Genomic DNA, 22,934 nt, shown 5'->3' on the forward strand with positions numbered 1-22,934 from the left:
ACCACTGGGTGCGATGGACCTCTGGTCTGATCCCGGTGGAGGCAACTTCTTATGTTCTTATGCAATCATGTTCTTAAGCACGAGTCATACTTAAGTTGGACGTCTGTAACTCGGGGACGGCCTGTAACTAAAAATTAATTAAAGAAACAAAAGGATAGGGAAAAATGGCAAAACCAATAACCAGTCCCACCAATAAGTTGCTCAGTAAATGTAAGGTATATGCCTTGTTCCATACCCCATTCCACAATTATCAGTTAACACAGGAATTAGTGTGTTTTAAGTGTTGAACCACTGCTTAGCAGTTAGTGTATTTTCCTAAAGCATGCCTGCACTAATTCCCAAATTAACTATTTAGCATATTTTAGTTAAAGGGCCCCAAATATGTACCTGAAAACAGTGCACATGTAGCTATTGTGGCTAGAACATCTAAATAAAAACCCACTGAAAATTGAATACAATGTGATGGAAATGCTGATACAGTAGAGCTTTTCAATTATTTTATTTTACATTGAAAATTCATAAGATGATCCAAATTATGTTTTGTAAGTATGTAGTCAATATAATTGTAATAGATACATGTATGAAGCATGCTTCTAGGCTGCACACATAGAAACTTGACAGTGATGTGCAAAAAACAAGAGAGATTCAATAACAAATTCAGGTGGTGAAATCAGGCCAGTGTAAGGTGTGGCGGCTATAATGTTGATACATTTAGGCCTTGCAGTGAACATCATACTTCAGCTTTGCCTCTAGTTTGGTTCCCCCTAAGCTTGATTTAAATTTTGCATCCATTTCCTGACTCTGAGATGGCGAGAAGAGGTTCTTCCAGTCTCCAATGTCACCTGTCAGGAGAAAATAATATAAATTAACAGAGGTGTGCTGTTCTGTGCTTTATCTATCCTTAGATATTTTTGTATTTGTTCCATGCAGTGTTTCCTTTAATTTTTGATAGGCTTTGTACATGAAAAATTTCTTTTGTGCTAATTTTTGGATTCACAGTTCAAATCTGTGGCCCAGATTCTCAAACCGGCACTGATATCGGCAGCTGCCTTAAAAGCATCCACCAATCACATGTAAATCACGCATCGGCACTAGTTTCAGAATTGTGCCAACATGAAAGTGTGCACAGGGCCCATGACCACTGTGTGGGCATACACATGCACTAGGGCTCCAGAAAAAGGAAGATGAATTGAGACATCCGGGTTTTACTTCCATTGCTTTTAGTGAAAGTAAAACCCAGATGTCTCAACCTATCCTTTTTCTGGAGTCATATGGTAATCCTAACATGCACACATCTTAAAGGGGGTTGACTGACTATAGAACAACCAGAAGTGCACCATGCTCTGATGCCATTGGTATATTTTTCATCTATAGTGGGACACCCCGTTTTTAGATAGTTTTTGCATCTAAATAGTATAGACTATGTGATATAGAAACATGATGGCAGATAATGGTTACTGCGGATGGGCAGACTAGATGGGCCATTTAGCCTTTATCTCTTCCGCTCTCTAAGAGATCCCACGTGACTATCCCAGGCTTTCTTGAAATCAGACACAGTCTCTGTCTCTACCATCTCTTCTGGAAAACTGTTCCATGCATCTGCCATCCTTTCTGTAAAAAAGTATTTCCTTAGATTACTCCTGAGCCTATCACCTCTTAACTTCATGCTATGCTCTCTCATTCCAAAGCTTCCTTTCAAATGAAAGAGACTTGACTCATGCACATTTATATCACATAGGTATTTAAACATCTCTATCATATCTCTTCTCTCCCACCTTTCCTCCAAAGTTTTGGCATACGTTTTAGTCTGCTGAAGCAGGCTCTATAGTCCAAAACTCAATTTGTGTTGAGTCAAGTACATGTTGATGCAATTGTAAGTTCCATCGGCGAGCGCTACTGGTTGTTCTGTTTTCCGTCAACTCCCACTGTTATGTGCTTTATCGACTCATTTGCAGAGGATTGTTTTCTCTGTTTCTCTCCAGTATGAGAGACAGTGGCACATTTAATGTTGATGCCATGCGGTTGCAGACATTTGGAACTGCCAGGTTCCATATCTGGAAATTTTTTGTGGCTCTTTTCCCAGTATTTTTGAATTGGGTATCTTCTTGCTCAATAGCTGTTGGTAGCAGGGAGGGTGGAAAGGTGCAAAAGACAGGTATAATATCATGATTGCATTCTGGAATTTTACCTTTTCGGAAGAGGACCTGACCAAATTGGCCATGCGTCTCATTAGATTTTGCTTTCATGCTTTGGAAAGTGGCTCTGTTTGCAATCCCCTGGATCTGATCCTGAGTCAGAGGCAAACCAAGGAATTCAGCTATCTGTTTCACTCCTGCCCCCAGATTCTAAAAATAAACAAACAAAACAAAAATCAGAGATCAGCATTGAAAAGGGGGCATGCATACTTTAACTGGCAGATGATGAAACGGCTGCTTTACGTAACTTGATGTTGAATGAAAGCAACAATGCCAAGTAACAGGCAGTTGGAGATGCAGATCTCCCATAAGAGCTATAGGAGACATATGTTACTTCTGAGCAACAATGCCAAATAAAGGGTTAAGGAAAAAGCTGGCAGGGCAGGAATATCATTGTGTAGAAGCACAACCAGGAGTGGAGGAGTAGCATGGCTTCTAAGTTACCCAGTCTCATGAGGAAGGCCAGTCCTGGATTCCGGACAGTCCTATCCTGTTTCATTATGGGATCTGCAGCACTGATTTCAAGGACAACAAATACCTTGGAAGACCTCCAAGTTATCCATGTCCAGGATGGAGCTTTTTGGCTAGTCCTGGATTTCTGCCTACCTCATGCTGATTCATTATAAGATCTGCAGCACTGATTTCAAAGGGTAGAACTGGGAACTACAAATAACCACACAAGTTTAAAACCAGGACAGGTAAAACGACTCCAACTTGAACTGGGGAATTTGGCAGCTCTGACCTAATGCTTTGCGATTGTGATGAAAGTTCAAAACAATGTTAGTAAATGGATCCAAATTTGCCTGACAAGCTTGATCCAGTTTTGGATTTACCCCATTGGATGCAGGGACTTGAATTCTTGCTTTTCTTAGGAAATGCAAGGGGGCATCAGAACTTTTTATGATCCAGTGTGGGGAGGATAACGTTTAAGAACTTGTTAAAAATGGTTCTGACTATTTTGTCTTCCTGTGTTACACTTGTGTTGTTTGTTTTTTATTGGTTGTTGGGAGCTCAAGATAATTGTATGTAATTTGTAAACCACATAGCCAATATGCGGTATATAAATTTTTTAATAAATAAAATAAATACTGCATAATTTGGCAACTCTAGTCAGTAAGTAGCCTGATGGTTATAGCAGAAATGCCGTTACCTAGTTCCAGGCTAAAGACCTTGGGACAGGTCTGGTTTTGAACTTGCATCCCAAATTAGTGTGGGATTTGTAGTGCCTGTTCCTGCCCATTGAAATCAGTGCTGCAATTCCCATAATGCACTAGGATAGAATGGTCAGAAATCCAGGACTATGCCAAAAGCTCCAGCCTGGAACTGGGTAATTTAGCATCTCTGTTATAGTATTGAGCAACATACCAGGGAATCCAGGGCTGAAATCCCACTGCTATTCCTTTTGATCTTGGGCAACTGTCCCTACATTGCTTCAGGTCAAAGTTAGTCTAATCCTTTCTGTTGTACTTGAATGTAACTCATCTTGAGCTACCACTGGAAAAGTGAACTAAATAAATAATATTAATAAAAGCAACAGGGAGATAATCTCCACAGGGCTTCCCAGTTCAGAGTCACAGTTGCCAAATTACCCAGTTCCTGGAGGGAGATTTGAGGCCAGTTCTGGATTTTTGACGTTATGGACCTGCAGCACTGATCTCAATGGGTAGAATCAAGGACTACAAATCCCACCCTGCTTTTGGGATGTAAATTCAAAGCCAGGACAAACCAAAAAGTTCCTCTCCTACAGAATGACACAGTGACAGAATTTGTCACTGTCGCCATCCCTGTGGATAACCATGAGAAACCATCCCCATATCATTCTTTAAGGAGAGAGGGAAGAATCAGAGTATGAATAAGTGCAGCCACTGACCCTCATGCTTTGCATTAAAGAATGCTGGTGTAGAAGGACTGAGGTTGAGATACACTAAAAGAATGACAGTCTCTGGTATCCAGAGCAGATATTGTGATGTCATAATGCCTCATTCCATCAATGCCTAAGAGCCAATCACATCAGTGATGTCACAAAGGCTTCATTATCCTATACTTGGCTCACATAAGAATCAGAGTATGAATGGGCGCAGCCACTGATCCGCAAGCCTTGCACTGAAGAATGCTGGTGTAGAAGGACTGAGGTTGAGACAGACACGAAATGGTTTCCTGCAGTTATCCGCGGGGATGGAGACAAATTCTGTCACCACGTCATTCTCTGAGAGCTCTGTGGCTCTCTGCAAGTCTCTGGTTAGTGACATTTTGTTCTCATTTTCAATTTAAAATTGACTGAGCAAAAAAATGTACTACATTAAACAGAAGAATGTAACATTCTTAGTTCTCACCTCTTTTAACTCCTCATAGGTTATTATCAGAACATCTCCATCATCCAGGTGTTTGTTCCAGGCAAGTAAAGAGTCAAAATAAGAGCCCCAGCAAACTAGAATTAACAATATGATTAGGAGCAGATCTGAAAACCAATGTAGTAGAAAACAATGGCATTTTTATGGTTCACTTTTAAAATTTATTTTCATTTGATTTGCATAATCACCCTCATTATCTTTGTATTATTAGAAGAAAATGTATTTTAAAAAATATAATATACTTCTTAACATGGGAGAACCAATCAGAAAACTGACTGTTGAAATGTTGAGTCTTAAGTTGGCAAGTACTTTCCACAGTGCATTAGAGAATGACATGGAGACAAATTTTTCTCCATCCCCGCAGGAACTCAATTTCTCTATCCCATCCCCACGAGTCCCATTCCTGTAAGCTCTGCCTTAACCACACAAACCTCGGACACTTATGATTTTAAAGCACTTGAGGCTTGTGTAGATGAGGACGGAGCTTGCAGGGGCAGGAAAAGAACTCGCGGGGACAGGATGGAAAAATTAGTTCCTGCGGGGACGGGGATAAATTTGTCCCCGTGTCATTCTCTGCAGTGCCTCCATCTGGTCTGGTTTATACCTTTTAAGCATAGATCATGGGTCAGCGTTTATTCAATCTTAAAAGATGGAGTCAACTATAGAATGAATAATGCACAATAGTTAGACTGCAAAATGAAAGAAGTTTTCATCTTCTCGTTGGCTTACTGTTATCATTTATCTTTATGCACTAATCTTGTTCCAGGTTGTTAAAAACAGATGCCCAACATTGCCTTGTCCTGCTTGGGGCTGCTTCAGGGGCATATAAAATACCAATTGGTTCTAAAATCCAACTTTGACCAACTGGCTGCAACCCCAGATGAAACATGGCCATGCCAGTCATCTGTTTTTAAAAAGGTTAATGAATAAAGATAAGTTTTAATCTTCTCATCAGCTTACTGTTATCATTTCTCCATGCTGGATCTTGTTAACTGATTGCCTTGTTGTTTTCTGGTTAGACTGTAAAGAGCATTACCAATCTAGGGTTAGGAAGGACTTTTATTTTATTTTATTTTTTTTTACCATGCTACAGAATTGATTATAAATACACAGGGGTTGATATTCAAATGATTTCACTGGGCAGGAGAGGCTTCTGCAAGGTTAGATCATACTGTTTAGGTCTGGAGTGAATATTCAATGGCATCTAACCAGACAGTATTTATTTATTTATTCAATTTTCTATACCGTTCTTTCAAGGAAGCTCAGAATGATTTACATGAATCTATTCAGGTACTCAAGCATTTTTCCCTGTCTGTCCCAGTGGGCTCACCAGGGCCGGCATTAGGGGGGGTGCAAACAGGGCAGTTGCCCTAGGCCCCGGGGCTCTAGGGGGCTCCTGTGAGCTGGCATATTCTCCTACAAGTGTGCCGGTCTGACGTCGCCTTCACCACCGCTCGCATTTTTTTGTTACAGGGGAATATGGTGCCAGCTGCGGTAGCAACTCTGACTCTCAAACGCAGCCTGCAGCCTCCCTCCCCCCCCATGTTCCTTGTGTCGCATTCCTTCCCCAATGACACAACTTCCTTTTTCAGCCTGGACAGACCGTGCGGCACAAGGAATGCAAGGAGGGAGGGAGGCACCACATTCCCCTGTAACAAAAATGCGAGCAGAGGTGAAGGGGGAGGATATGCCGTGCTAGGAAGCCCCCAGAACTGTTTGGATTTTTTTTGTTTATTTCTTTTTTTTTTTAAGACGAATGGGTTTCAAAAGACATGCCAGGTGGGGAGTGAAGGGGATGGATTTATAGGGCCAGAAATACAGGGGAACTAGAGATGTTGGGCAATGGTCTGGAGGGTAGTTGGACAAGGGCTGCTGTGAAAGAAAGGGGAATGAGATGCTTGAAGTGAAGAAGGAAAGAAAAAGTCAGAGATGTTGGACCTGGGGATGGTGTAGAGGGAGGATAGGATAGTTGGAAAGGGAGAGATATGGTATGGGAGGGCAGTTGGGAAGAGAAAGGGAGAGAATTGGACTTGGGGATGGAAGAAAGGTAAGGAGGGAGGGAGGAAAAAATGTTAGGTCTGGGAGTGGAAAGAAATAGATAGCTTTTTTCCCCTCTCTCCCTCCCTCAAGGAGGATGAAAAGAACAGAAAAAAGAGGGAAAGATGTTGGACCATGGGGAGACAGGATGAAAGAAGGACCCTTAGGAGGGAAGAGAGGTGAGATAAGAAGATGGTAGGGGAAGGAGAGAAAGGGACAGGGAGATATAACCTTATGAGAGAGGAAGGGCAATTTTGGAAGTGGTGAACCACATGGAAGAGGTCAAAAAGCAGATAAGATGAATGAGAACACTGATTACAGTGGTAGAAATATGGTAATGGGAAGTAAATAAAGGGATTTCCAGTTCAATTTTGGTATTCATATTTCTATTTTTAATTTGTGGTCCATTGTTCTGGATTTGGTGAAATCTGTGTGGTCCATTGTTCTGGATTTGGTGAAATCTGTGTGTTCTGTGTGAAGAAGTCATTTAAAATTGTTTTATAAGTATATGGTAGTTATGGTGGATATGGAAATTGGGAGAGGGGCCCCCTCCTTAATTTCTGCCCTGGGCCCCAGCATGTCTCCTGGGGTTCATAATCTATTTTTTCTATTACACTTATAAATATAAAAGTTGGACCTTGAAAAATCAGGATAGAAAATGCATTGATACCTTTGAGTCATGATGCTGGAGGCAACTATAATGAACAGCCAGGAAATCATACAGTTGAGTTCTTGTCAAATAAAACCTGAATTCTCATCAGAAGCTCAAATAACTAGACTGAAGCTATCATAACATGGCCTTATTATGCAATGTTAAGAGTCATGATAAAAAAACAATTATTGCTCGTCTTCCATACCCCTCTTTTACCTTCAACCTTTCCTAGCATAAGATGAATTGACGTAATCACAATAAGAATGAATGCTGGTTCCTGCTGGATCCAAGATGGCGACTGAGAGCAGGACGCGCTGAGTTGCTTGTCTCAGAACAGCGATTTTTGGAAGGAATTTCCTAGCGATAGTTTTACTTACCGTGATGCCTAAGAGATGGGGCCGGAGCGCTGCTTCTGCCTCGCAGCGCTCTGGAGCTCCAGGTCTCAGCAATGTCCAGGAACTTCTGAGGCGTATGCAGGAGGTCTCAGCAACATCAGATGGCGGCCTGCTGAGGACACAGGGAGGCGAACCTGCGGTGGACACTCATGGGCCTGATACTACTCTAAGCCCCGATGTTAGGGCGCTGCCCCCGCAGCCTCAGATTACCAACTCTCCCAGGGGCGAGGAAACCCTGGATTCTGAGGTATTCTCTTCTCCAGAGGCAAGCAAGGATCTTCAGGAGAGCTTGGAGGCTGAGGCTCGTACTACGGGTCCCCTTGGAGATATTTGGGGCAGTACTATTTCAGCATGAGGGGGAAGGACAGAAGACATGCCCTGAAGGAAATCTTCAGAACAGTGAACACTTTACACTCACACAAGTTCCAATTGTATTGATTAAGCCTGCTGAAGTGACTCTAGATTCTATTTGGGACTTAATGGCTGAGTTTGTTAAGACCATTGCTCCTACCTTTCAACAAATTGAAGGGAAAATAAAGGAACATAATAAAGAATTGAAGAATATAAGAAAAGAAATGAATACTTCTAAGTCATCTATTCAGAAAATTGAAAAGGAAATTATGACATCAAAACAATTGCAAAAGACTTTAGTTAAAGATAATATTAACCTAAGGAAAAAAATTTAAATGCTTGAGAACAATTCACATTGTAACAATTTAAGGTTAATTAACTTTCCAAGACTTGATTTGGTAATACCTAGAGATATGCTTAAGAAATATCTAGTGGAAATTTTGGAGATATCTGAAGAATTGTTACCACCACTCTCATGGGTTTATTATTTGCCTGATAAAGGACAAAACCGAAAAATCTTCAGACCAAGAACCCTTAAATATCTCACAAATTTTAGAGACATCCGAGAAGGACTTAGCATCATCAGCCACTATGATTATTACTTTAGCCTTACCAATTAATAAAACATGGTTGTTAAAGCTTTACTTTAAAAATAGACAAAAAAGTTTCCTTGGTCACAAAATACAAATGTTTCCAGACTTGGCACGGGAGATGCAAAGGCGCTGCCGTAAATTTCTTCATTTGAAACCTGGGGTTATATCTTAGGGGGCAACTTTTTATTTGAGACATCTGTGTAAATGTATTGTATAATACTGTACTGTTAAGTATGTGTTTATTGAACCATCTCAACTGACAAACTTTGTGGCAATGTCTCTGAATAGAAGTAATCTTTGAGCCCTATAATTTGACTATTGATGAGCTCATTTCAGTGCTATAGTTTCAGTTTCTTGTGTAATTATTAGTATTTTTCATTGTTTTGCCATTTTTTTTCTTTGATTCTTGGATCCTAAGTTGAGGACTTGAGCATAAATAGTAAATTTATTAACTTATGAGTTATATTTACATTGTATTTAATATCTATGCTATTATTGCTTTCTGTACAAGTGTAATACTTGAAATTTAAATTGAAAATCAATAAAGATTTAAGTAAAAAAAAAATAAATAAGAATGAATGCTCCATTAAAAAGCTACTGCACACAAATAGAATAGGGGACACACTGGAGAAAATCAATTTGTATGGTCACCAGGATCTGGCCTCAACTTGATGGAAACCAGTCAATATGTCTATTGTACCTTTTCCACTCATATAGTGCTGGAAGAACTCATCCCAGGTACTGTAGCTGGGAAACATTGGACTATTGTTATAGAAATAGAAAAGAGATACCGCTGCATCCTTTGGATTCCGGAAGACCACCAGTTTCTGTTAAAAAAGCAATGAAAATACATGTAATCAGGACCGCCATGAGAAAGAAATAAGTTTAAACAAATCATTACCAACTGAAAATTTCTGTTTATTAGGAGGCTGGCTCTGAGAAGCCAAATACAGTGCTCACATAGCACAGCAATACTGCCTTCAACATTGCATCAGACTATGTGTCTTTTTATATAATTTACAGAAAAAGCAACATCTGTGCACTGCAATATATTTTTAATTTTCTTTGCATCTGTTTTCTAAGGCTGCTCGCTCAAGAGCTATGCCATAAGAACAAAGTGACTTGGGTCCTCCATTGAGACCGGACCCTGGATTTCATTGGGGTAGAGGGAGAGAGAAGGGAGGAGGATTCTGGTATGGAAGGGTTTGGGAGAGAGACAGAAGGGAGGAGGATACTGGATGGAATTGGGTTGGAGGAAGAGAGAGGGGGCAGATGCTGATGGAAGTGGGGTGGATGGAGAGAGGGAAGGGAAAGACATTGTATGTGAGGGGGGAGCAGATGCTGGACAGAAGTAAGGATGGGCGAGAGAGAGGGGAGCAGATGCTGGATGGAAGTAGGGAGGAAAGAGAAAAAGAAGGGAGCAGATGCGGGAAGGAGAGAAAGAGGGGAGCAGACACTGAATGGAAGTAGAGAAAGGGGGCAGACGCTGGATGGAAATGAAAAGGACAGACATAGGAGAAGATGCTAGATGGAAGGGGTAGATAAACAGGGCACATGTTGGTTGGAGGAAGAGGACAGTTAGTGAAGTACTGGAAGGGGTGAGGGAAGAGATAGCAAGCTGTAGGTAGACACATTGAAAAAAGGAAATTGAGGACTGGATAGTAAGAAAGAATTTAATCTAGTCAGATGCATTAAATAAAATGAGAAGGGAGAGGAGAGAGTGAAAAGCCAGATCATAGGTGAGGGGAGAGAGGGAATGGAAGGACAGGAGAGAGATGGCAGACCATTGGGGGAGGGGAGGGAAGGGAAGAAGATTGACTGTCTCCTTCCATTTCTTCCTCCACCCCAATTGGTCTGGCATCCATTTCTGGAAGGGTCTTAGAAGAAGAGACGGTGTCATATGGAAGGGGCAGACAGTGTAAGGAAGAGAGTAATGAGAAGATGAGGAAAGCAGAAACCAGAGCCGACAAAGGTAGAAATTTTTTTCTATTACTTTTATTTAATTTTTTTGTTTTTGCTTTAAGATAAAGTAGTATTGTAGCTGTGTTGATAAACGTTTACAAATAGAAAATGGAAATAAGCTGATCCTTTTATTGGACTAATTTTAATACATTTTTTACTAATTCAGAGACCAACCCCCCTCCCCCCCTTCCTCAGGTCAGAACAGGATATCGTAACATCAGTATGCTTTACTGACCTGAAGAAAGAGGTTTGGTCTCTGAAAGCTAATTGAAAAAAAGTATTAGTCCAATTTTGAAAAAAGTATTAGTCCAATAAAATTGTATTCTTATTTTCCATTTTTTGTTTATTTCTATTTCTTAATATGTAAAGTAATTTTTATTTCTCAGTTTTTCCACATTTACATCTGCTATCTTTATATTTTGCATAATATTAGGGAACATGCATCACTGTTTCTGTTTCTTTGATGTTGCATTGTATGCAGAGTCTGGCTTCTTGGTGGTTCAATTTAACGTTTGTCTATATATTTCTAGTTTGCAAAGCCATGGGCCAACAAGGTAAATGCTCCAATATTCATAGAATTCCTATGAGCATTTACTTTTCAGATCTGTGGTAGAAACGTCTACCACAGCTTTGTAAAAGGAGACTTTAGTTTGTGATTACTTATTCCTTACAGGGTGAGGGTGTTTCTGTGTTCTGTGTGTATGAAAAAGGCATGGTTTTCTGTTAGCATTGATTGTACAGGATTGATCCATACTAATCTGGCTGGCATCAGAGGCAATAAATACCAGCTGGTGATTAATTCTAGCTTCCACCAAAACTGGTAAGAATAACACCTCAGCCTGGTGAGATGTGGCCACATCAGGCAACAGTGTTTTATACCTGGGAGCTTTAATGAGAAATAGCCTTTATTGTTTCTTTTAAAAGCCTTTATTGTTTCTTTTAAAAGTCTGCTTTTGTATATTTTCCAGGTTTTAACCTGGGGTAGATTCAGTACTTCAGTACTTGGAAAGAACTGGCAATAATAGATTGAGTGTGGTGCAGTGGTTAAAGCTAAAGCTCAGTACCCTGAGGTTGTGGGTTCAAACCCACACTGCTTCTTGTGACCCTGAGCAAGTCACTTAATTTCCCCATTGCCCCAGGTACAGCAGATAGATTATGAGCCTGCCAGGTCAGACAGACAAAAATGCTCGAGTACCTGAATAATTCAATTTTCTATACCATTCTCCCAGGGAGCTCAGAACAGTTTACATGAATTTAAACAAGAAAGGAAGATATTCTCACCTTTGTTTTATTCTTGAAGATTGATTTGGGGATGTTATCATAATGCAAATGCGTTACTAGCAACCTCGGGGAAGTCTGTTGTTTAAGACGCTTGAAAACAAAAGAGATTGTGTAAATGAAAAGCACCCACCCTGCAAGTACTATATGCTTAATTTTGCAGAGTATAAATATCTGCATGAGAAGTTACAGCTGGCCAATTCAATCTGTTTGCCTTTTCAGCCTACACTATTGTACCAGATGCAAGTCAACAGTTGCTGGTCTTTGGGCTATGTTTTAAAATATTTTGAACCGTTACATGACATGTTCTAACACACAGGGAATGAAAATAGGACATCCCAAGAGGTGACATGTGATAGCTTAGAAATGGGGAGGGGGCAGCCTTGGCACACTTCTTACTTGAAGATGGCATCCTGGGCATCTATAACAAGAATAAGCCATGAATTGGGCAATAAGGAAAAGAAGCAGCAAGGGTCAGAAATATGCACATATTTCCAAATTATCTATTGATGTAGAAGGATGAGGAAAGAGGTAGAAAGAAGAGGAATGTGGAGGGAGCCATTTATTGTCTCTGAATCAGAGTCTACTATAATCTTACTGCATCCCAATGTCCCTTATTGTTCTCTTGCTTCCATCTCACCTCAACACTCCCTTTCATTCTTCTTTTCCTGCAATTTCTTTTAAAATGTTTTCTCTCCTTTGCTCCCTTTGAATTCTCTGAACACTAAGCAGTAGAGATAAGCTGTCATTTGCAATGACATAAGGAATGTCAATTACATTGTCTCTACCTTTTCTTTCTGATGGGATATGACTAACAACTTCCACTACATCATATAATCATATAAACCTCAGGGGAGAAGACATCATGCACAGTTCAAGTTGCCAAATCCCCATCTTGAGAATCATCAATGTAATCATTTGTCCAACCCCTCCTCTAACTAATAAGCTAATGACTTTAAACAAAATCTTTAAATAAGGCAATTTCCTCAAATCAGTAAATTCTCTAGAACGAGTCAACATAGATACTATTGCAGCAACAACGTTTGATGGTGCATCTTCATTCCAGCGCTGGCACAGACTAATCTTTCTCGACGCTCAATCAATTGCTTAGAGTGTTTTGATCTTAAACGATCTGCTTCGGGGGCTCATGCCATCAGTTATTGAGCACTAATCACAGCGTTCTAAAATGGCTGACTCACACCATTTTAGAATGTTGTGATTAGTGCTTGACAACCGATGGAGTGATTTCCCTGAAGCAGATCATTTAAGATCGAAACACTCTATGCATTTGATTTTTTTTTTTTAAATAGTTTGTTAATTGTTTTTTAATGGCACTGCCTAATTAACCAATTAAAAATTAAGACCTCCTTTTATGAAGCCGCATTAGGTTTTTTTATTGCCAGCCGTGGCGGTATTAGCTCCAACACTCATAAGAATTCTATGAGTATCGGTGCTTTTACCACCGTGGCTAGCGGATTCATAAAATGGGGGATAAGTTAGGCCCCTAGTCAGCTAGGCATACCGATCTAGGCGCCTAATGGCAGGCGCCTTTTATAGAATCAAAGCCTTTGTGTGGAAACCACTACATTTGTTAGGAAGAATGTACTCTCTTTGTACACGCTCTTTTCAAAGACTGCTCACCATTTCCAGTCTTTGAAAAGAGCATGTAATCAGAGACATAGCTTCTGTAACCATTGCTATGAAAAAAAGAAAGCACACACAAAACATTATCGGAAACACAGGACAAAAATTTTGTAGTCTATCTTGACATCACCAAGACCTCTTAATAGGAATAGGCAGACTTAGAGCAGCTGTAGGAGACAGAACTGGCAGTGGTAGTCCTCCCATTACTTAAAATTTGCAAGTTTATAAAAAATTTGATAACCTGCCAAATCAGATTTCAAGACGGTTAACATAATAAAACAATATGGGATTCATTAAATTTAAAAAACAAAACAAAACTGGTAACCACACAGATCAAGAGAGCTACAATGCAGGGACTGTCCTTTGGGATGAATTTACAAGATTTATTAATCAATTTTCACGTATATTAAGCTAATTTTCAGGCTAATTCTGCACTAACCTCAAGTTTATCTGGCGTTCCAAACTCAATCATCGGAATGTCTGGTGGAGGTGATTTATTTGCAAGTGTATAAACCATCTCTTGTAAAATCTGAAGAGCCCAGTTAGTTCCTAAAACACAAAAGTAAAACTGCAAATAGCCTCTCAGTATGAAAACTTTCAGCATTTATGTTTTGTCATAACATTTTAATTATGGAATATATAATTTCCATTCCATAATAATGAGCTCTCCTGTAAAGTTCACTGCCTTTTCATGATAGACTGACTGTACATGAAAAAAATTTTCTTTCTCATCATAACTGGAAAACAGTTAGTAAAACTGAATATTTCTTTTAGGAGTTTGGAATTTTCAACATGTCAAGATATAGAAATGAAACAAACACATAAAATTTTACAGGACCCAGAAGAGAAGGAAACAGAACAAATGTTGCATCCAACTGGAATACTTGAGGTCTCAGAATGAGAAACTGAGATACCCTTGTAAATGTGTTTTGACTTTTAAGGAAAATAGATAGATTTTGATAGGTGCTGTGGTTCGTAGAAAACATATTTCTGCTAAAGGGCAATCTATTTCTATAACATGAGTTTTTGTTGAAGTTATTTAGTTCTATTAGGAAAATTTGAGAGCCACCTACCCTCATCTTTAGTTTTCCTTGCTATAGTTTGGTCCACTGAGACTATGAGGAGAAAAATTGTTTTATGCTTAGCATTAATTCAGATCCAAAAAACTGTGAATGAGAGAGGGCACATACTAATTTTTCCAAGACTTTATTTTAAAAAAAAATGATGACACTGGTCTAAAATTATCTACAACAGAAGATTTCAATTTGGCATTTTTCAAAAGTGATCTCACAACTCCATGTTTCAAAACAACTGGTAGATTTCCTTCTATAAATGATTTATTAACAATTACAGTAACACATGGAACAAAATCAAGGGCTAAGTTTTTCATCACAGATGTTGAGCAAGCATTTAGACTATTTGTAGAATTATTCAACAAACGTGTAACCTCTAATGTCTGATTAACTGATACAGGTTCGAAGAGAGTCCAAGACTCGTGATTCTCACTAATTTGGTCAACAATGGGCAAGGGGATTGAAACCAATTCCTCTGTAATGTGTGCTGTTTATAGCTGAAACCCATCAGCAAACTGCTGTGGAATTGGCCAGTCATCACTACTACTACTATTTATCATTTCTATAGCGCTGAAAGGCATATGCAGCACTTTACATTTAACATACAATAGACAGTCCCTGCTCAGAAGAGCTAACAATCTAATTAGACAGACAGGACATCTTAGGTTGGAGAGATTATGGTAGAGGAAATGATGAAGTTAACAGGCAGCAGTGAATGGGAGTTAATTCTGTAACAACCAAAAACAATTCAAGCAAGGTATTAACTCTTAACTAAATCTACTATTAATTCTATCCTCCTATTAAAATAATCTTTCTTCAAGCATCACTTTATGATAGGCTTCATTAGAAGCGTTATTCGGATATTTTCTCCATTTTTCTCTTTTAGGCAGAAACTCTAGTTTTCTGTTTATGTAATGCCTCAGTGTACCAAGGTACTATCCATGATCTTTTCTCAGTAATAGTTTTATTAGGTGCAATCAAATCGAGTATTATTTAGAGAAAAATCCCATAAGTCCACAGCACCTTTAACATCATAACTATCAATTTGATCTAAAAGAGGGAGCCAATGACTCTTTAAACATGTGTTAAGAGTAAATTGGTAAAAATTACACATGAAGCATATGCGATTGAAGATTTACTCAACGCATGTTTTTTACATCAAGACTAACATCTGACCCTGAATCAAACTACGATTGGACCAAGGAATACTCTGCAATGGTACTTGGTATGAAAAGTTTTTTAAATCCACCATACTATCTGGAACAAAAATCAAATCTGGTATATGACCATGATTATGCATAGGTAAGAACATAAGAATTGCTGCTGCTGGGTCAGACCAGTGGTCCATCATGCCCAGCAGTCCACTCACGTGGCGTCCCTCTGGTCAAAGACCAGCGCCCTAACTGAGACTAGCCCTCAGTTCTGGTTCAGCAGGAACTTGTCCAACTTTGTCTTGAATCACTGGAGGATGTTTTCCCCTTTGATAGACTCCAGAAAAGCGTTCCAGTTTTCTACCACTCTCTGGGTGAAGAAGAACTTCCTTACGTTTGTACGGAATCTATCCCCTTTTAATTTTAGAGAGTGTCCTCTTGTTCTCCCTACCTTGGAGAGGGTGAACAACTTGTCCTTATCTACTAAGTCTATTCCCTTCAGTACCTTGAATGTTTCGATCATGTCCCCTCTCAATCTCCTCTGTTCGAGAGAGAAAAGGCCCAGTTTCTCTAATTTTTCACTGTACGGCAACTCCTCCAGCCCCTTAACCATCTGAGTTGCTCTTCTCTGGACCCTTTCGAGTAGTACCGTGTCCTTCTTCATGTACGGCGACCAGTGCTGGTATCAAAGTATCTGTGAGCAGCCCAATACTGCAACCCAATACTGATAAAGCATTAACAAAATCAGTTGCATTCACATCTTCTGGGCACAAGCTCACATTTAAATTAAAATCACCCAATATAATGGTTTTGGATGAATACAATTTACAATCTACAATAACCTCAATTAAAGGTGATTCATCAGCATATAGCAAACCCGGAGGACAATAACATAGTGCTTATGAATCTTTATTAAAAGCAGATAAGCAAAGTAACATTTTGCTATCGATATTACAATCTTTCATCTGTAATCCTAAATGTGATTTAAATATAATAAGTAAACCCCCTCCACATTTACCCATTCATGGTTTAGAAAAACAAATAAAACCTGGAGGACAAAATTGATTAACCACATCATCGTCATAGTCATTCAAGCATGTCTCTGTAATACAAATAAAATAAAAAGAAAATATCAGCAATTTCTGAATCAATAATTTTAGAATTTATTTTAACAGATCTTGCATTAATCAGTGCAAAAGAGTAACTCTTTGGATTCTGTCTTAAACTTGAATCTCTCATCACTAAACTCAATATTCTCTGCCTCCTCTATTGAGAGATTCAGGTTTGAGACTGAATTTTATTCTCTGCCTCCTCTTTCTCACCCTTCAGGATTAATTTGTGGAGGGCCCCTAAGTACACAAGTCCACTGGGCCCCCCGGCCCCACCCCTATTTATTTACCCATTTTCTTATTTACTTCATTTCCACTTGATTTCTTTTTTTTCTTTTGTTTTAAAATTCAAAACAAACAACAAAGACTACCATACCGGTGCCAGTGTGCAGTTTTTCTTCTATGCAACCTCCAAATATCTCTGAACAAATCCTTCCTTCCTTCCTAGAGGAAAAGATCTTCAGCTGGCAGGGCTTTGGGAAGCCCACCAATTTATATTGTACATTTGGGTAGGAGCATGGCGGGAAGAAAATTTACTGACTTGAAGAAAGAGGTTTTAACCTCTGAAAGCCAATTGAGAAATGTATTAGTCCAATAAAATGGCAAGCACTAAACTATATTGCTGTTACAGTATCCCTGTCCTGACCTGAGGAAGGGAGTTTTGATCTTGGAAATAAGGTGATCCGTTTTATTGGACCAATTTTAATACATTTTTTTACTAATTCAATTTTCTATTAATAAATGATTATCAACACAGCTACAATAATACTTTATCCTAAAGCAAAAATAAATAAATAAAACAAATAGGTAGAAAGCAGAAACCAGACAACAAAGGTAGAAAAAAATTCTTAGTGGATGGAAGGAAGAGAATGATGAGAAGATGAAGAAAGCAGAAACCAGACAACAGTTTATGGAAGAGGCAGAGAGAGGGCAGACTGTCGGCCTCTCCCTTCCATCTCTCCCTCCTCCCCAATTGGTCTGGCATCCGTCTACTTCTCTCTGCTCCCCCCATGGTATGGCATCGGTATTCTTCCATCTCTCCCTCCCTCCCAGCAGATTATCTCTCCTCCTTTCTTCCCCTCAGAGATCTGGTATCTGTCTCCTCCCCTGCCCCCATGCTCTGGCATCTCTCTCTCCTCTCCCTTCCTTCTTTTCTTCTCTCGTCTTCCTTCTCAATTTATTATCTGCCTCTGTAGGTAGACACAATGAAAGAGGGAAATTGCCTAAATTCTTTCTTACTATTCATTCCTCAGCTTGCCACCTCTTTCCCTCACCCCTTCCAATATCTAACTCTTCCCTCAATCCAGCATGTGCCCTTTTTTCTTCTCCTCCCCACTTCCTTCCAACGTCTGCTCCCCTCTCTCATGCCCTTCCATTCAATGCCCCCCTCACCCCACACTTCCATTCAATGTCTGCTCCCCCCACTTCCATTCAGCATCTGCCCCCCTCTCTCACCCCCACATACTTCCATTCAGCGTCTGTCCTCCTCTCTCACCCTCTCTCCCCACACACTTCTATTCAGTATCTGTCCGTCTAAACCTAAAGCACCACTCATCCTCTTCCTCTTATCGAGCCATCTCCCTCCCTTCCCCTCACCTTCGTGGATGCTTTCTAAAACCAAAGTTCTCTCTTTCAGATGGGCCCTGACGAGGAATCCACTCTCAAGTTGCACGCATGCTGCGAATCCATCAAAAATATCCATCAAAAAATGTAAATCATCTGGAAGAATGAATAGTGCTGAGGTGATCTGTAAGAATATTCAACAGCATTATCTGCCTAGTGCTGAGGGAAATATCCAGATAACTGCCATAGTTTTCCAGATATTCCCCCCTTTGAAACCACAGCAATAAATGGTTTCTTATTTCTCTGTGAGCTGCATACACACACTCACCGCATTTTGGATAAGACACCAACATCACATCATCTTTATTAGCTTCAAAACCTTCCAGTGCCTGCAGATTCTCCGTGGTGCATACAGCGGTGGGGTACTGCACCCCTTTATAGGTGAACAGCAGATCCCCAGGGGCTATCACTCTGGCTGTATCAAAGACTTTGTCAACTTCTTCAAGGAATTTTTTCCTGTTCTCATCCATGTTTGCTTCCAGGCTTCAAACTTTTGCACAGCATCCCAGACTGAGTTGTCTTCTTAAATAACATATCTCTTCTCCTCCTTTTTTTTTTCTTCCAAAAAGTAGGTGGAGATGAATGAAGGGCTAACCCTGGATATCTTCCAATGTTTTTTTTAGTAGAGTGGTTGCTGTGTTAGTCCACTTGAATGCATAGAAATAAAGATGAATAAGCTAGTCCAATAAGAGTATCGACTTATATTATTGTTAATCAGAATATTGGCTTAATCAGAACATATTGATCATGTGTGTTATTGATCCTGAAAACTTCTGCGTACTGTATCCTTGTGACCCGTTCTGGGCTTCTGGGGAGGAACAGCTATAAAACTAATTGAATAAATAATTGTGATGCCCTAGGCAAAACTTTAAGTGAGGGAGATTGACATGGTGACAATGAAAATAGAGAATGACACGGTGACAAAATTCATCACCGTTCCCGTCCCCGCAGATAACTGCGGTAAACCATCTTCATGTCATTCTTTAAGGAGAGAGGGAAGAATCAGAGTATGAATGGCCACAACCACTGACCCTCAAGCTTTGCTTTGAAGAATGCTGGTGTAGAAGGACTGAGGCTGAAATAGACACAAAAAATGACATGGGATTATTTCCCGCGGTTATCTGCGGGGACAGGAACGGTGATTAATTTTGTCACCGTGTCATTCTCTAGTGTAAAACTAAATGTCAGGTCCCTAGCCTGCAACCGTTCCCGCTCCCCAATTTTTATAAATTTAACAATTGGGCCATTTGGCCTTTATCTGCCATCGTGTTTCTATAAAAGGTGATAGGCTCCGGAGTAATCTAAGGAAATACTTTTTTTACAGAAAGGATGGTAGATGCATGGAACAGTCTCCCAGAAGAGGTGGTGGAGACAGAGACTGTGTCTCAATTCAAGAGGGCCTGGGATAGGCATATGGGATCTCTCGGAGAGAGAAAGAGATAATAGTTACTGCGAATGGGCAGACTTGATGGGCCATTTGGCCTTTATCTGCCATCATGCTTCAATGTTTCTATAAAAGGTAATCATCACACAAGCATCCTCTAAAAAATGCAGATTAAAGAACATGCTGACGTTTCCTTATTTTTAGAACCTTTTGTTTTGCTTTACTGCAATGGCTTATAGCTGCCCCCAAGATGCCACTGCCCTAGGTAATTGCCTATATTTGTGTACTGGTTGTGCCAGCCCTGAATTTAATATATTATTTGACCTGCTTTCAAGAGTCTCTTTCTCAGGTCCAAAATGGCATGATTAAGTGACGACATTGTAGTGTATTTTATTATTCTCTTATATTTTTGGCAAAGACAGTGAGATAGGGAAAAGTGTGTGTGTGGAGGGGAGGGGGGTAGGGGGGCCACAGCACAGTGGTGTACCCTGAAGAGATTCTGGGTGTGCCTCAAAAGATTCCAGAATTTTACATTATTTTTAAAAATTCCCTTCATAAGTATACACTACAATAGATAACATGTACATCACATACACAGGAGTCTATCAATGTTATGAGTATCTGTGTGCGTAAGGATACAACCACCCAGACAAGCATCATTCTTTGACGTGATTAGTCCTTGAAAACTAACGGCAAGTAATTTTAGTTTTATTTTTTATGCAGTAGTTACCTACCTTGAGCAACAAAGCAATCAGTTAGACAGTTCTAAATCTAATAGATGCTGGCACTGTCATCTAGATATAGGGATGCTGGATCATCTATTGTGCTATTGTCCTTTCATACTCAACTTCTGGAAGTCAATATGGGGACAGATTAAGCTCATACTGGAATCAACAATCCCTTTGACGTATGAGGCGATTATATGTGGAACATTGCTTCATATCAAGCCTCCCATGGATCACTACAAAGGCAGGCTCTTCTTGATTATGACAGGGATAGGTATGCAAATGATAACACACAATTGGAAGAATTGTGATTGCCTCAGCTTTTCGTTTTGGTGGGCCAGTTTATGTTTAGGGTACAAATACGAAAAGATGAATGCGGATATGTTGGGGCATAGCAAATTATTTAATTTGGTTTGGGGCCCGTTGACATCCTTTGTTAATTCAACATTTATTTTTTATTCATATCCAGGGTGGGGTGGGTGGGTTGGGGGGATATCTTTTTGGTTTATTTCTTAATTAAATTGTTGTAAGGGAGGGGAGGGATATTTATTTTCTGCATTGATATTAATGGAATTTAAGTGCTTATTTTGTTATTAATATCTGTATAATTCATGGCACTTTGTATTAGCTTTGAAAATTAATAAAGATTTAAACAAAAAACAAAGCAATCAAGGCCTTGTTACCATTTGGATCGTATCTTTGCTAACTTAGTTGACAAGCAAAAACGCATTTCATCATTCACCATCTGCAATCATTTACTTTTTGTCAATCTAATTTCTGTTAGAGCTGAAAATCCATCGAGCCACATTTTGAGTTAATTTGCACTCAAAAACAAGTATATCCATCACATTGATTAGCAATTCTATTCTACTTTAGTTTCACCTTTGTTACAGTTAACCATACATAGCTTAACTCTCAAATTTATTTTTTTGGTTATAATTGAAATTGTAAAATTGCAAAACCATGTGCCACGAAAAACATTTGCTCCGTTTTGTGTGCCAGAGCTAAAAAAAAGTTTTGAGACACACTGTGTTAAGGAGGTAGTAAAATTTTATATCTGACATGGAGTTCAAATCCCCCCAAAGACTTAAGAGATTTGGGGTTTTGAATTAAAAGAGGCTTTCAAGTCTTTTGGGGGGGAAAATGTTCAAAAAGATTTCCACAGGGGGGCGCTAGCGAGCCCGATGGGATAAGTCGTGGTCGGCACTCGCTCCGGCGCTGATCCTGATAAAATAATCAAATAGAGCTTCATATCCTTAGCGATTTCGCCGGCGGAGATCGGGCTGAGAAGGGGAACTCGGCGGGGTACCATGGCGACGAGCAAACCATCGAAGCGAAAAAGCGCTGAGCCGACTTCCCCGTGCAAAACACCTCTCCCTAAGCCTGAGGACGCGGCTACCGCCGCCATCTTAGAAGAACTGCGCTCAATACGTGAGCTTTTGGTGGACACGAGGCAGGACATCAACGACTTAAGGTCGGATTTTGCCTCCATGAAAGAGGATTTTGCATCTACCCAGGCGAAAGTAGGTGAGCTAGAATCAAAATTTATGGGAGCAGAAGCATCCATCAAATCTTTACAAAAACAAACTGCCAGGATCCCAGCACTTGAAAGGGCACTTGAGGCTGCTGAGAACCGAGCAAGACAGAACTGCTTCCGTTTGCTGGGGCTACCGGATGGCAGGGAAGCCTGTGATCTTACAGAATTTTTGGCAGTATTATTACCTCAGCTGCTGAAGATGAATGATGACTTTAAAATTGAATTTGATAATGCCATCCGGCTTCCACAACCAAATGTTGTCCACAAGAAATATCCTCGTCCCATATTGGTCTCTCTGTTAAAACACCAACAAGTTCTCAAAATCATGCAACAAGCCAAACTGCATGCACCTCTTACCTTTGAAGGTAACAAAATCCTTATCTTGCCTGACTTAGCTAAGGAAACTGCTAAAAGACGGAAGCTGCTATTATCATATCGTCCACAGCTCAAGTCCATGGGGGCTAAATTTGGAATGTTTTATCCTGCACGCCTGCGGGTGACCCACAACAATGTGACTAAAGACTACCACTCTCCCTCAGCCCTAGCTGACTTCATTGAATCGGTGAATCCTACTCTGATTGACAAAACCTGATGTTTTGTATGCCACACAGACTTGTGATGTATGGTTTTTTACACATGTTGCTCAGTATTTCTCAGTGTTTGCGCCAGGAGTGTTGCTGTACCTGTGACTTTTCTCTCACTGTTTGCTGACCCACAGTATGTTAGTTGTCTGTTTGAAGTTTATATATGTTATTGCAGTGCTCATTATACATGCATTTACAAGATCTGAACTGATGATATTAGCTAATGAGAGGTTAACTATGTATATTACTATCTACCTAAAGTATATTGCAATTCGTGAGATGTATCTTGA

At 39.9% G+C, this 22,934-nt stretch overlaps 1 protein-coding gene across 1 annotated transcript in view; it reads right to left on the bottom strand.

The window, feature by feature from the left end:
- Positions 1-533: 533 nt before the first annotated feature.
- Positions 534-22,934, bottom strand: part of LOC117357417 (sulfotransferase 6B1-like) — a 37,272-nt gene continuing 14,871 nt past the window's right edge. The window contains exons 2-7 of the mRNA XM_033937958.1: positions 13,898-14,007; positions 11,818-11,907; positions 9,275-9,401; positions 4,529-4,623; positions 2,189-2,345; positions 534-842 (exon numbers count right to left, since the gene is read on the bottom strand). Of these exons, the coding sequence (XP_033793849.1) occupies positions 712-842; positions 2,189-2,345; positions 4,529-4,623; positions 9,275-9,401; positions 11,818-11,907; positions 13,898-13,975 (678 nt within the window). The 5' untranslated portion in view covers positions 13,976-14,007 and the 3' untranslated portion in view covers positions 534-711. The remainder of the gene's footprint in view (positions 843-2,188; positions 2,346-4,528; positions 4,624-9,274; positions 9,402-11,817; positions 11,908-13,897; positions 14,008-22,934) is intronic.

This window comes from Geotrypetes seraphini, chromosome 3 (assembly GCF_902459505.1).
Source record: "Geotrypetes seraphini chromosome 3, aGeoSer1.1, whole genome shotgun sequence".
Lineage (NCBI taxonomy): Eukaryota > Metazoa > Chordata > Amphibia > Gymnophiona > Dermophiidae > Geotrypetes > Geotrypetes seraphini.